We start from the raw sequence: 13,956 nt of genomic DNA, 5'->3' as shown, positions 1-13,956 counted from the left end.
AATTACACTGCTACTTTTTGTCACTTTCAATTGCTTTATAGAAACAACATGAAATGTTATGACTATAAGTTGGCTACACATACATGCAAATGATGTCTTATTTACTGGTAAATTAGCCACTTTGTCTTTATTCATTTAGAGACACCACTTACTACAGTAAGTTATCTTAAGCAATTTTGTTCTGGCAGGCCAGAATGTCAAATTACTTAAATATAAACCCGATTGTGAATTATAAACTAAAATCAGTAATGTGATGACATGATGGTTTATGGCTGTCAATTTATTGTTCCACTGGATTAAATATTTCTGTTTAAATTGATTTAGTCATTAAATATCAAGTAAAACTTTGATTGTGTGTTTAAATCTTTTTTCTTATTGTATCAAAAGCAAAAAAAATCATTTAAGACACATGACTTTATTACGTATATTATTATGTATATTACATCGAACAAAACAAGATAATACTACATGTATCAGCCAATTACAGTTTGAGATTGACCCGGTCATGGTACTTCAGGTATTGATCATCGAGATACCAGTTCCTCCTCTTCCAAAACGAAGTTGTCATTTTATCCAAAAGCTTGCTCTGTGTTTTGTTACAGAACACAAACTCCCTCAGGCGCTTTCTTCTGGCAGGTTTCTTCTTCCACAGTTTCTTCTGGTGTCCAGCCTATTTACACCCAAAAACAAGACGTCGGATTGGCCACATTACAGTTTTTGTTTGGTGTAAAGAAAACAATCCAGTGTTTTTGACAGGTAACAGTTAAAAAGAAACATACCTTGCGTCTGATCCAAAGTCCGCAGTGCAACCTCATGAACCTTTCTGTGACAGATTTTACACTCTTCCTCTTCCCCTTCTTCACACTGTAGTACGTCAGACTTCGACTTGGCTGTGGAGTCAGACTGGGAGCAAGAGCTGACACCCTGCAACAACACAAAGAAGCAAAACCACTATTATTTAAAATACCTAATTATCCAAGTACTTAAATACAATGGAATTGAGTAAAATTATTTTTGGTACTCACAGAACTGAAAAATAAATAAATAAATAAATATTCCAGTCACCTGTTGGAACAATATAAAAACGTGCAGACAGGGATATTTTACTAATATGTCTCTACCTCTCGATCTTGAGAGTTTCCTGTGTTTTCCTGTTGAAAATTGTGACTGCTTTCCTGCAGCCTATTAAGCTTTAATCAATTCCGTATTTTTGCAATTGAACTGCTGACAGCTTTTTGTTGTATAGGGTGATAAGCATAGTACCAAGAGTTTAATAATACTGAAATCCCTTGACAGTACTGTGGATGTCAGCAGTCGTGGTCCCCCCAGTCCTTACCTTTGCAGGATGTTGTACCGCGGTGTCTGACACGCTGCTCCCCACAGAGGAGCGCGGACAGCGGCTGCAGCGGAGCTGTAAAGAGGCGGAGGCTGAATGAGGCTGGAGAGTTGACAGAGCTGAGGTGTCCTGGCATGGAGAGACGCAGACAACGGCCTCAGCAGCCCTGTAAGACACAAGGACAACATGAAAACACGAAATGAGCCACAGCGAGGAAAAACCCTCAGTGGCGTCACTGTTAGCTAATGCTACTGACTTAATGTGGCTACTGTTCGTGCTAACAAACTACACGAAGCGCTCCGGCAGTTTGGTCCATTAAAACGCAGAAGAAACTCTAAACATTAACTGAAGGAGAACATTGAAATGACAAAGTTTGAATGTCAAATTGTATTACACACCGGACACCCTTCTCGCCAGGACGGCCGCCATGTTTTCCCCAGAAAGCTGCCGTAAGTACGGAGTCCCGTTTGGACAAAAATCAACCGAGTACAGTGCGTTACCGCCACCTAGCAACTACTGTCTGGCATCAAAATAAAAATTGTGGTAACAAATCAATTTTAATGTACTCCAGTGTCCACTCTGTGTGAATGCCATGACTTTGAAGCTAACAATCTTGTATGAAACTCCCGGCTGTATCTATGTTTCTGCTCCATGGTTGTCACACACTGTAAACAAGTTTATCTGATCCTGCAGATCTGCCATTTGTCACACTCTCCTGCTGGATGTTTTCCTAATGTGGAAAGAAAGTGTTCAGTGCTGCAGGACCACAGTCTTGTCAGAATGACTTTTCTTTCTCTTTTCTGTAGTATGGTAAACCTTGCATTATCCACTGAACAGATGTCATGGCAGACATGTTCACTTGTCATGGCAAGAAATACACAGGTACAACCCAGCAATACAAATTAATAATTTAACAGTGCATTAGCTTCCTGATTTGCAGTCATCTATCTTACCATGTGCAGTGTTGGGGAGAAGTGAAGTACATGTAATTAAACTAGCAGTTTAACTACATTTTGCAGTAGCTTGCTGGCCGTTCAACTACATTCATTGGTGTATCGTGATTCAAGTAGTTCCATTCCTTTTTTGCCATGTTTGTATAGTTAACTACTGAAACTACCAATGATTTTTTATTTTTATCTTACCATTGCTTCTCTACTGTAATAGACAGCCACGACTGCGGCGAAGGCATGACCAGGAAATGCATTTGTCAGGGAGTCACCACCATACACTTAACCTTTGTGTAGTGTATGTGCAAAAGCCAAGGGTGAGTGTTGCTCAGTGGTCACACAGTGACAATGTTATCACAGAGAAACCCTCCAAATCTCAGCCTGAGGAACAGTCCCCATGGCCATACTTGGGCAATTATTCATACTAAAATTGTGTTGGAACAAACAGTGCACAGTCGTGTTGTGTAGTTGGAGGCAGTTGTCACTGTACATACTGGCCCTTCGTGTAAAAGGAATTATTTTGTTTTTCTTGGCTAAATTACCAAATGCCTTTTACTATATTTTGAAAAATCAGTCATCTCCAGCATTAAGCGATGAACTCAGAAATCTGAAAGGCTCTTTCTAAGTTCAAAGGTATTAAGTTGTGTTAAAGTTGTGGAGAAACCTGGACTGAAAACAAGCCTGATGCTAATCTATAATATATTTTAAATGATAATAACAATAATAATAATAATAAACTTCATTTGTATAGCACCTTTCATACATAATTGCAGCTGAAAGTGCTTTACACCAGAAAAATAAAATCAATAACCTAGGTAATAGCAGCAGACATAAGGGGCAATTTAGTCTAATAAACAAAAGGGCAATAAAACAATATTAATTTAATCATTTTTATTTATTTTCAAAATGTTCAAACATACAAAACAGGTGAAAAATAGTAAGCCAAGGAATCAATGAAACTACAGACAACACAGACATAATGTAATCAAATGCATTAAAAAACACAAGGCACCAACAACAGTTTACACCTCTCTGTCACTGAGGAACTACACAAGTTAATGGAGGCAACAAATTGACCAACATGAGTGCAAAGTAAATCAATTACCTTGGTAAAAAAAAGTGCTTTTTATAAGAGAGGTTCCCACCAAGTGGAGGCACGCATCTCATATTCACCGTTCCAGCATACCTCTCATAATCCAATGACCTAGTTTGCAAAAGGAGAGTGTTTATCTCTGAGTGGAACAACTGTTACAGTGTCAAACTACAAGAATTCACAGAAGAATGAACTTGTGTTTCTCAATAATATATTCAAATGTACCACATAAAAAAGCTGGTGGATTGTCAAAGTACTATTGTGGCACCAACCCAGGATTTTACCATCAGTCTTCTTCTATCAGTCCTTTTGTCTTTAGTGGAGACCCATACAGAGAAAAGACTTCAGCTGGTTTTGTCTGACCAACCACTCACTGTAGGAAAGCTAAACTGAGGTCCTTTGGTTCACCAGCCAGCATATACAGGTTCTGCATCACAGGGGATCCCATAGTATCGACCTTGAGGTCGCTCTTTGCGTAATAATGGAGCTCGGGCTAGAGTCAGTTCTCCATCAGTGTCTCTCCGTCGACGCAGAACCATTAAAATGATAAAGAGTAAAGCCACTGGAAAAGGAAAGTAGGAAAAACAAAAATGTTACCAGAAATGATCATCTACAGTTGGGCTTATTAGATACACACAAAGAATGCATTGATACACGAGCATGACTCTTATTTTGTTTCATTATGTCTTTGTGAATAATGTGGTCTCAGTGTAAGGGCAGAAACATAATCTGTTTCCAGTGAGCAAAAATAAAAGTTTTATTGTTTCCATGAGGCCAAATGACCAAATGACTCATTACATTAAGTCTCTGACATAAACTACATTAGAACAATACTTAGTTATATATGAAATGTGCTAACAAGCTGCGTTTCATTAAATTGCAGAAAATAGGTGTGCCTAATGATATCCAAACCATTACTTTATCAAACACAAGCTATTAATACTTGCTGTAAAGACATTTTTTCACATATAATTAGATTATATAAATATGGGACATTGCAGCTTGAAGCTTGTCAGTTTCAAAGGCAATCAATTTGAAAAGCAGAATTGTAATTACAGTCCCTTTAATATGGTGTTAAGGTAAGATACATTACTGGAAAGCATATTGGGTATCTAATATAAAAAATGCTATTTAAATGCAAAGGGTTTGTAAAGGGTTTTGCACTTGTACCGGCATTGCTACTTACCTCCACCTCCAATAACTAATAGAGCAATAGTGACAGGAGCCAATTCACAAGTGTCCCCTGCTTTGCGGAAGAAGGTCTCCATGCAGTAGCCTGGAGCCAAGCTGCCCTCTGGACAAAAGGCATCACTTGGACACAGAATGGGGTTCACATCTGGACTCTGAGGAAATAATTAATATGAAGAACAAATGTGCAGGACATCTCAATCGTACACAAGTGTGGAGGGTGCAGTACTCACAGGGCAGTAGTGATTCTCTGGGCAGACATCACAGCTTTCCTGGCCCCAGCGGATCTGGAAGAAGCCACTGCCGCAGATTTGACACATGGTCTGATGGGGAGCTTTGTGCATACCTGTCAAAAACCAGATATCACCTGAGTGGACATTCATGCTTCACCTTTTCTATTATGAGTTGCAGAAAGCTCTCATACAAATCACAACTTATGGCCCTGTGGTTTTACATTTGCATAGCGTGAATTACCTGGTCGACACAGCGTGCAGTCTTTAGCAGAGGCCTGTAGAGCCTCAGTTCCTCCTGGACACATCTGGCACTCTGTACAACCAGAGGAGCTGTAAAAGAGAGAGAGGGAGAGAGAGACATATGTTTGTGACTGTTAAATGGCAAAATTCAAATCTGATTTAGTTTAAAGCCATTGTTGCAGCTTGGTTTCATACTGCTAACAGTCATCTTAGACATAGTTTGAATTGGTTTGCCGAGTAAAGATTTAATAATAATACACAGCTCTGACAAACAACATCATGCCAACACTACCAAATTAGGAAAAAATGGTTGCAGACTGTTGTCAGCGTATACAGTTAAAGTTGTTTGGACAATTAATAAAACTTAAGAATAAATAGGCTGTCCAAGAGCCAAACACAATATTTTTAGCCAGTGAAAACAAGCTGTTGTGGCAGCAGCCCAAGAGCTCTCTGGTGGACACTGGCAGTGAAGGAAGGAGGCTTTCAGAGTTGGCAAGACCAAGACATCTTCCTCCCTTGTAAACCAGGCAGATTGTCGCTTTTGCTGGCACAGAAACAAAAGTTCAGTGGTGGGTGGAGTTTGGTGAGGTCTATCAGGAGGGTTGCAGTTGGCTTCAAAGAGGTTATCAGACCGTCATGTTGAAGAGCTGAGCCTAGAGGTGAATGTCTTGGTCTTCCTGCGTTCCTGTGCTCACCCATGGTCATGTGCTCTGAATGAAATCTCAAGTGCTAGAAAATGTTGGGACTGGTAAAGCAACTTGCTGCTGAATTCACACACTTTCTTATACTTTTTACATCCCCTTGTATGAGCCACTGAGATATGATCATACATGCCATGACATTTTTATGCCTACTGCTGATGATTCAAAGAAGCAACTGTCTTACTGTGTGTGTGTGTGTGTGCGTGCGTGCGTGCGTGCGTGCGTGCGTGTGTGCGTGTGTGAGTGTTTGTTTGTGTGTGTGTGTGTTTGTGTGTGTGTGTGTGTGTGTGTGTGCGCGCACACGTAGGCAGGCAAACAGAACCATGGGATTGAAGCATGTGATGTTCGATCCAGATTATTAGATAAGTGATTTTTCCAAAAACACAGAGATAGTTATGAAAGTTCCATCCACACTGATGCTGGTTACAAACAACATCAGAAACAGAAATAGCAAAAGGAAACCTGGTGATATTAAAATGCAACTTACTTGCAAAAACTTCCTAGCGCACATGGCGTGCATGAGGTGGAACTCAGCTGTGACGAAAAGAAACCTGAAAGCAACAGAAACAAAAATAACTCACAACATGTGATTCATGTTTTAGATGATATGAAACAGTGTTGAGGTGACTACATGAATTCATTTTTTCATGTGCATGTGTTGGTAGAGACATTTTAAATATACAAGTCTAATTTTTAACAAGTTAACTGCAGCTTTGACTGAAGGAATACAAAAAGTAAATAATTTACAGCACTACTGTGAGTTTTTGTCTACAGCTAAATAAACACACCTGGTGAACAACTTGTGCAACTGTCACCACCAGTATTATTGTTGAAGGATCCACGAGGACAGGGGTGACATAATGGACTTCCAGTGAAACTGTAGGCGTAGGTGTAAAATATACAATAAACTGAGCAGTGAAGTAGACAATACCAGCAGAAGTAAAAGAAAATGTTGAATTTGTATGTACAAAATGTGCCCTTACTTTGTGTAGAAGCCCTGGTTGCAGGGCAGACACTGCTGCTGTCCAGCAAGTGGCTGATAGAAACCTCTGGTGCACGGCAGACAGGCTCCAGAAAATAGACACAGCCCGGGGTCAGAGCAGCACACACACAGCAGGGTGTCTAGGGAGAGATAGAGAACCATTTCTTAACTTTGACTTCACGATCCATTGTTCCATTTAAAACATTAGATAATATGTTTCTATGATCCACCATCACACACAAAAAAAGAACCAAAATGGCAGCCTGAAGTCAGATGACACGGTCCTTGACTCACTGTTGTCGTATTGCGATCCCGGTGCACAAGGCTCACAAGTTGAAGTGTTGAATGCAGAGCAGCCTGGGGTCGTGCTGCTGAGAATCACGGGAGTTGGAGTCAGACTGGTCACGTTCTCAATAAGAGTGGTGTTAATCACAGCAGGAGTAAGTGTGGTCTGGCTCACCACCAGGCCTGGAAGACAGAAACACTGGATGTTTATAGTCTGACATTTTGTAGTACAGTGAAAGATACAAGGCCGCAATGCAAACACAGCAATTTGATTTACCTACAACTTTTAATCAATACCAATTAATGTGTAGGGTTGTATTGTTGTATTTATATAATATAATATACATTATAAATGTATATCCCTATTTCTATTTTCAGGCATTTACAGTAATGAACTTTAGTAAAGGGTCAATCTAAGTGGATCCAAAGTGAATTCATAAACTAATTTTAAGACTCAGAAACATAAACGAGGTGAGAAAGGTGGGTGGTTCGGGTTAGCAGTAGCTGTGTTCCTGTGATATCTTAAAACACTCCACAAAATCTGAAGTATAACATTCACCCAGTTAGAAAGTGGGGGCGACAGGTATAAGCACATCAGTGAAACAGAGCCCATATTGTGGGGGTAATCACATTAGCCATGTGCTTAAGTGCTTTCTTGAATAGGAGCCATCCTACTCATGAAATGAAATTATTCAGGAAGAGGGTCATGTGATTCCTCTGGTTCAGTCTCCTCTGGGCTGGCAACATTTCTCTCTCAAGCTGTTAGAGTGGCAGAAAGAAATGCTGTAATCCTGATCCTGATCCTAAATCATAAAATTTGGAAGGATACAGCACCAGTGTCAACAAAATAAATCCCCATAGAGAAATTATAGCTCAATAGAAACCCATTAAGTCAGTACATTCATTTTTACAGTCATTTTCCAGAAGAACAAAGTTTGTTATGAGGTTAAGGTCCAAAAAATTAAGATTACAATGATAAAAAATTTAAGGGAATTTGTGAAAAAGAGTTTCCTAACGTGGTTTCAATGGCATTAATTTCATGCTGAAATAATCCTGACAACTACAAGTAAAGCAATTGTCAAAGCAATTTTTCAAATTTATCCTTTGACATTGTATGAACTTTGTATTGCATTTATACTGTTTTTATGGTTCGTTTACTCCGCAGCAAAAATCTGTAATAATCTTATGAATAATGGACTATTCCAGTTGGGACAGTGGTTCAACTCGTTGAATTAACAATCTGATAATTGTTATGATCCACTATTATATCTCTATAATAAATCCATCGTGTCCTTCCTAGTGTTTTGTATGATAATAGCACTTATTTTGCTCACCGATAGAGGAGTATAGACCTTACCTATTAAACAAGCGGCGGCTATCGCAGGAAGAAGTCCCCGACACTCCATCCTCCAGATATTATCGAGTACGACCACCAGACAGTGTCCGTTTACAGCATCTCATCCCTGACAAGTGGCCGAGTCGCCTTCGTTTTTGCAGAGGACGTAGGCAAAGTTCACTGGCAGTGGGATCAGTCCTCTCATCAGTGTCATATGACAAAATACACATCATGTGATTTTGCTTTAGAGGGAAAAACTGAGCCGTTTGGGCTGGATTCAGGCTGATCTCTTGTTGTTACGTGGAGCAGCCAGCAGGGGCGCCACTGCTCCTCATGTAGTTGAAATGTGTACTGGTTCATTTAAAGAAAAATGTTATTATTTATTGCACAATATATTCTATATTATGTCTTGCTTTAATGTGCTGCATTGTGTGCTATTGTAGCTGTATTATTTTTGTTAATCTAGAATAAAATGATGATTAATTATATATTGTTGAGGATAATTAATACATTATCATTAATACTGGACAATAATGATTACAGGATGAAATTACCACTATTGAAAATTCACAGTTTCCCAATATCCACAAACTAGTGACCTGTACTTGTATTTGTACTTACTATGTTGTTTTACAATCAATATTCAAAATTTTCACTGTACTGCACTGTAGACATGTTCGAGAGTTTGCTGTACAAAGTCCTGTGCTCATGCTTACAGTAGTTCTCTTTTGACAAATGACACATGATACTGGTGCCTTATCTTGATGAGTATGATGGGTGACATTTTGCACAGTAACTTGTTACCAAAACATACAAGCCACAGAAATAACACCCATATTGTTTTGGGGAAGGGAAATTTTCTTCATAAGTCACAAGGTGAAGGTTCACTTCCTGTTTCATCACACACACACACACACACACACACAGGTGGCTGGATTTTAACCTGAAAAATAAATCCCAACATGTTGACATTTCACACACACACACACACACACACACAGGTGGCTGGATTTTAACCTGAAAAATAAATCCCAACATGTTGACATTTAGTGGACATTACAAAGCTCAGGGCAACATTTGACACTAATATTATAAATACACTACAAAGTGGAGTAGATTCAAGTGTGTAGAAAACAGTAATGGATATAAATTAATTCCTCCATGGAGATAAACCACAATGACAGTGATTGTTTAAAAGAAATTTTAATGCAAAAAATGTGTCAAATTAACAATGTGAAACAAATTATTCCATGTATTTCTCTCCTGGCAGCAGATTCACCGCTGATCTGTCTAATCTAAAATTAAACATTCATAAACTCAAGTAACATGTTGCACATATTCATGTCTTAAGTGTTTCCCTCTGAGAAACAGCATAAGGAGCGTCCTTCTGGATATGATGCTCTAAACTCAGCTCCAGTTCCTCCCAGCTTTTCTTCTTCAAGCTTTTCTGGTGAAATGAGAAACAGGAAGATGAATGAGGAAGATGATCTTACTGCTGCTAGAATGAAAATATCCAAACACTGACAAAACCAGACAAAGCTTTGGATTTCATACTCACTTTGTTGTGTGTCCCTGTGTTTGTATGCACCGCAGCCTGCTCACAGGTTTTGGCCTTGTTGCTTTCAATGTGCTTCAGTCTTCGGCGCTCTTGCTGTTTCTCCTCAAGCTTCTTCTGCAGGGCCGAAAGTGTCTCATCTTGAGTCACCGTCTGCCGAAACCCCAGCCTGGCTTTCCTCTCCTCTTTCCTGCAACATGCCAAAAATATCATTCATGTCTGTGTGATATTTGTGTGTTTGTATGTCGGCCTTCTTCTGTCCCCATTTTCCCACTGCCATAATTAAGTCAGAGCCCAACATTTTCCTGACCTGATGGCCACAGCCTGTGCCAGTGCTCTCCTGTGGAGGTCGATGGTGTCCATCTGCTCCAACAGCAGCTGCTTCTTGTTCTGCCTCACCTCCAGGATGTGCTCCTGTTTCTCCAGCTGCTCTGTTTGCTGGACCTCCTTCAGCAGGGCCAGCCGCTCCTTCAGCTCGGCCAGGGACATCTCTCCCAGCAGCTCATGGCCTGCGGTCTGACATGGGGCAACAGGTTAACCATGACTTAGAGATACTGTGAGTGAAAGTGTGTGAAATGAGAGATGACTTCCTCCATTTCTTTCACTCACCTCTGTGTCGTCAAAATTCTTGACTCTAAAGCGAGGTAGTGACTCAATAGTGCGAATTTCACGGATAATTTCAAATTTTCTGCTCAGTTCTGCCTGTGCTTCCTCTAGTGCTTGACGAAGCAGCTCTCGACGTTGCACTGATACTTCTTTCACTGTGAAAGTGGCAAGAAATTGGAAATCATGAAAAAAATGATTATTATATCACAAGTGATGTCAAACAAGGCGGAGTACCTATAGTTTGTTTGAATTTCTGCAGCTTCTCTTTAGCCATTTTCGAGTTCTTGTGTCCCTCTGCCACTTGTTGCACCAAGTCTCTCATTTCTTTTTCCTCCTGCAACCTTTTCTCAGCATATCTCCGCATCAGCTCAGCTGTCTACAAGACACAACAAAGCAACCATAAAAAAACAAATTTTTCATGCATAATCTTAAATCCCTTTAAAACGACTTCATTAAGGATGTTTGTAGAAACAGAGATGCTTTTGTGTAATTTAACGCACTGTCTATTCTTCTCTATTTTTTTTTTCTTTTCAGTTGTTGAGGGATCTTAACCAACCTCTTCCTTCTTCAGCTGAACAGTCCTCTGGTTTCGTTCCATTATGCGTGTGTGGGCCATAGCTGCTTCCTCATAACTGATGCGTCCCTCCAGACGCCTGCGCTCAATCTTGGCCAACTCCTCCTGAAGGTCCTTCTCACGCATCTCCTTCTGCCACTGTAGGAAAGAAGAGGGCTCACGTGCCCCTTCTATCAAACGCTCCATCCTGTGGGTGACACGCACATAAACACATTGAAATTATTCTTGACTTGTTTTAGTTTGGTGAGTTAAGCTTTATTTGTTAAGGAAATCGAACTGGGATCAAGGATCTCTTCTAGGTAAACACTGTGCTGTACCTCTGCAGCTCCTCCTCCACCTGACGGTCATATAGTGCCCCCTGCCTCAGGATAGCTGCACTGTTGAGTTTGATGGGCCAGTTGCTGGTCTAACAGCATGAGCAAAATGAACACATGCAAGTGGATATTAATATAATGTACACACACATTAGTTGATACTTATAATATATTGAAGATGTGGGTGAAAGAATTGGATCTCACCTTATTCCTGGAAGGAGCTCCAGAGCAATGAAATGAACTGAATTTGAGCTTTGAATCCAAGTCTTCCTTAATCTTGGACACCACTTGCTGCAATGCAAACCATGGTTCAGCAGAGATGCAACTGATTGGTAAAAATGACTCAAAAAGAAAAACAACATGTATCAATTACAGAAAAATAATCCCTACCTTGGTGTGTTCAGACTTCTGCGGATTTACACATCTGAACTGTTTCACATTCGCCTCATACAGCAGCTCCTTTGGGGAAAACAGATGTCCTTACAATGACATGTAAGTACTGATGAAAATACATCAATATAAGACTTAAAATAATGTATTAATAATGTTACATACAGTGGTTCAGAATAATTTTTTTATGTTTTGTAATATTTTTGGGTGTTTTATTTTTGTTGGATATGCCAGTTGTTGATCGATTGATACACCTGCCCCCTCTGTCAAACCTCTCTTCTGTTGTAATATGTTTATATAATAGTCCATCTTTTGCCTTTTAGATGTCGTAGTATTTTTCTGATGATAACTATAAAAGCAGACATTGTACCTCAGCCTTTTGATGGTTCTTCTGTTTTATCTCCTCTATCATCTGCATCTCCTTTGGAGCCCTGTATGTGCTGTTTGGTACCTACAAAACAAAACCCTTGTGAGTAGTGCATCAGCCTCTACAGACCTGACCTGGTCTATATTCTCTCTAAAGCATATCTGTAGGAAAAAAAACAGAAGATAGTACATATGTAAACAAACTATGTGGCAATGTTTCAAGAAAATACAGTATATAACTGAATATAACTAAATGTAAATATAACTAAATGAGGCTGACTGGTTTGGATTTTTCCTGCTGTGGGATGAGCTCAAGAACAGGCAGAGGTCGAGGTTTGGGTTTGGTGAGAGGGAACTCCTGGGGCTCAGTGGTTTTGATTGGAGCTTTCTTGACCTGACTCCCTTGAGATATTTTGACAGCAAGCTGGTCAATGAGAATATCAATCTCAGGGCGCCACCTAAAGGACAAATAGACATATGCTGTCATTTCTTGTCTTCATATCAAATGTTATAGTCTGTGAATCTGAAAAGGATCTTCCTGGAATTTTTCTTTTTACCTTAGCAGAGGGCCAATCCAGTGTTTCTCCACATAGGCAGCATCATAGATATTATTCCACTCTTCTTGTATCCATGTGGTGAGATTTGTGAAGAAGAAATTCAGGAACTACAACAAAAAACAACACATACATACAGAGTGTACAGTAACAGAGCTTTTGATTGCTGATTCTTTCCAGTTCAACAACAGTGATGTGTTCAGAAAAATTGAGTTTCTTACTGTTTGCATCTTCTTGATGTCCAGAGATTTGACAATGTTGCTAAAACACTGAAGCCCAATGTCATCAAGGACAAATGTGGCAAAGTAACAGATAACTGAAGAACAACATAATATTATAAATATAGCAGTGTTAATCTTGTTTTATTCAGAGTAAAATGAGAGTACACGACTGTTTACTTCATTAACTTACTGACAAACTGGCTGCGTTCACCTCTGGATAAGCATTTCCCATTCTGACCATAGAAGACATTGATAACTATGTCCAGTAATTTTTTGTGCTCAATGCATCCGGAGACCACATCAAGTATGAACTTCTTATCCTGAGCATCCATGTTCTGCAATGAATAACAATATTAGCTTATGTATGATTCTTTAGAAAGGGTGTGAGAACAAGCAGCATCAGGACTCTAATCTGAATTTACTTACCTGCAGAGCTTTTGAAGCATCTTCAATGAAGTCATCCAAACACTGTCTGCCAGTGCTGAACTTATCGAGCAACACAATGGCCTCCTTGACAAGTGATCCATAGCTTGATGCCATCTTATATCGACCTGCAGATAGCTGATGGAGATTGATAACTGCGGAGAGAAGATCTGCACGAGCAGAAAAGGCCACAGAAAAACATACACAATATATATATATATATAAAAAAAACGTATAAAAATATACTTCCTAGTTCTACCAGAGCGAGACAAGTGTTTGCTATTAAAAATACAAAGGCTATATTCATAGTAAGTTTCCCCAAAAAGATTCACGGGGCAGCTTGTTTTCAGGTCGAACCGTTGCCATGTTCAATCGTTGCTTAGCAACACACTGGTGTAAACAGAAATGTATCCCAGCTTTCCTAGCAAATAACACCTTACAAATACAAGGAATACCAACATATGTGGGATTAACGAGAGATTTTTTTTTAATTATTGGGCTGTTTTGTTCACTAGATAAAAACAGTCATGGTTTTAATCTCTGGGATGCAGATTAACAGTCTGACATCCTGATCCTTTGTTGGCTGCCATAACAATAATAATGACGTAGCAT

General features: G+C 39.5%; 3 protein-coding genes across 3 annotated transcripts; all 3 read right to left on the bottom strand.

Moving 5' to 3' along the window:
* Positions 1-380: 380 nt before the first annotated feature.
* Positions 381-1,833, bottom strand: mrpl35 (mitochondrial ribosomal protein L35). The gene is made up of 4 exons (XM_022750256.1): positions 1,735-1,833; positions 1,337-1,502; positions 780-924; positions 381-670 (listed from the first exon to the last, which is right to left on the bottom strand). The coding sequence occupies exons 1-4, from the start codon at positions 1,763-1,765 to the stop codon at positions 482-484; spliced, it is 531 nt and encodes a 176-aa protein (XP_022605977.1). The 5' UTR covers positions 1,766-1,833; the 3' UTR covers positions 381-481.
* A 1,372-nt stretch (positions 1,834-3,205) lies between these two features.
* LOC111225411 (tumor necrosis factor receptor superfamily member 9-like) lies at positions 3,206-8,541 on the bottom strand. The gene is made up of 9 exons (XM_022750254.1): positions 8,363-8,541; positions 7,015-7,188; positions 6,722-6,860; positions 6,527-6,615; positions 6,226-6,289; positions 5,039-5,127; positions 4,798-4,910; positions 4,563-4,719; positions 3,206-3,938 (listed from the first exon to the last, which is right to left on the bottom strand). The coding sequence occupies exons 1-9, from the start codon at positions 8,409-8,411 to the stop codon at positions 3,781-3,783; spliced, it is 1,032 nt and encodes a 343-aa protein (XP_022605975.1). The 5' UTR covers positions 8,412-8,541; the 3' UTR covers positions 3,206-3,780.
* Positions 8,542-9,607: 1,066 nt separating this feature from the next.
* On the bottom strand, positions 9,608-13,630 carry cfap99 (cilia and flagella associated protein 99). The gene is made up of 15 exons (XM_022750253.1): positions 13,348-13,630; positions 13,112-13,256; positions 12,922-13,016; positions 12,704-12,810; positions 12,427-12,604; positions 12,151-12,231; positions 11,781-11,849; positions 11,595-11,681; positions 11,394-11,482; positions 11,059-11,263; positions 10,737-10,878; positions 10,506-10,657; positions 10,207-10,412; positions 9,900-10,086; positions 9,608-9,788 (listed from the first exon to the last, which is right to left on the bottom strand). Exons 1-15 carry the CDS (start codon positions 13,459-13,461, stop codon positions 9,681-9,683), a joined length of 1,965 nt encoding a protein of 654 aa, XP_022605974.1. The 5' UTR covers positions 13,462-13,630; the 3' UTR covers positions 9,608-9,680.
* Positions 13,631-13,956: the final 326 nt, after the last annotated feature.

This window comes from Seriola dumerili, unplaced genomic scaffold (assembly GCF_002260705.1).
Source record: "Seriola dumerili isolate Sdu_G_001 unplaced genomic scaffold, Sdu_1.0 BDQW01000149.1, whole genome shotgun sequence".
NCBI lineage: Eukaryota > Metazoa > Chordata > Actinopteri > Carangiformes > Carangidae > Seriola > Seriola dumerili.
Note: the sequence above shows the minus strand (reverse complement) of the source record. Positions and strands in the feature narration are given on the sequence as shown.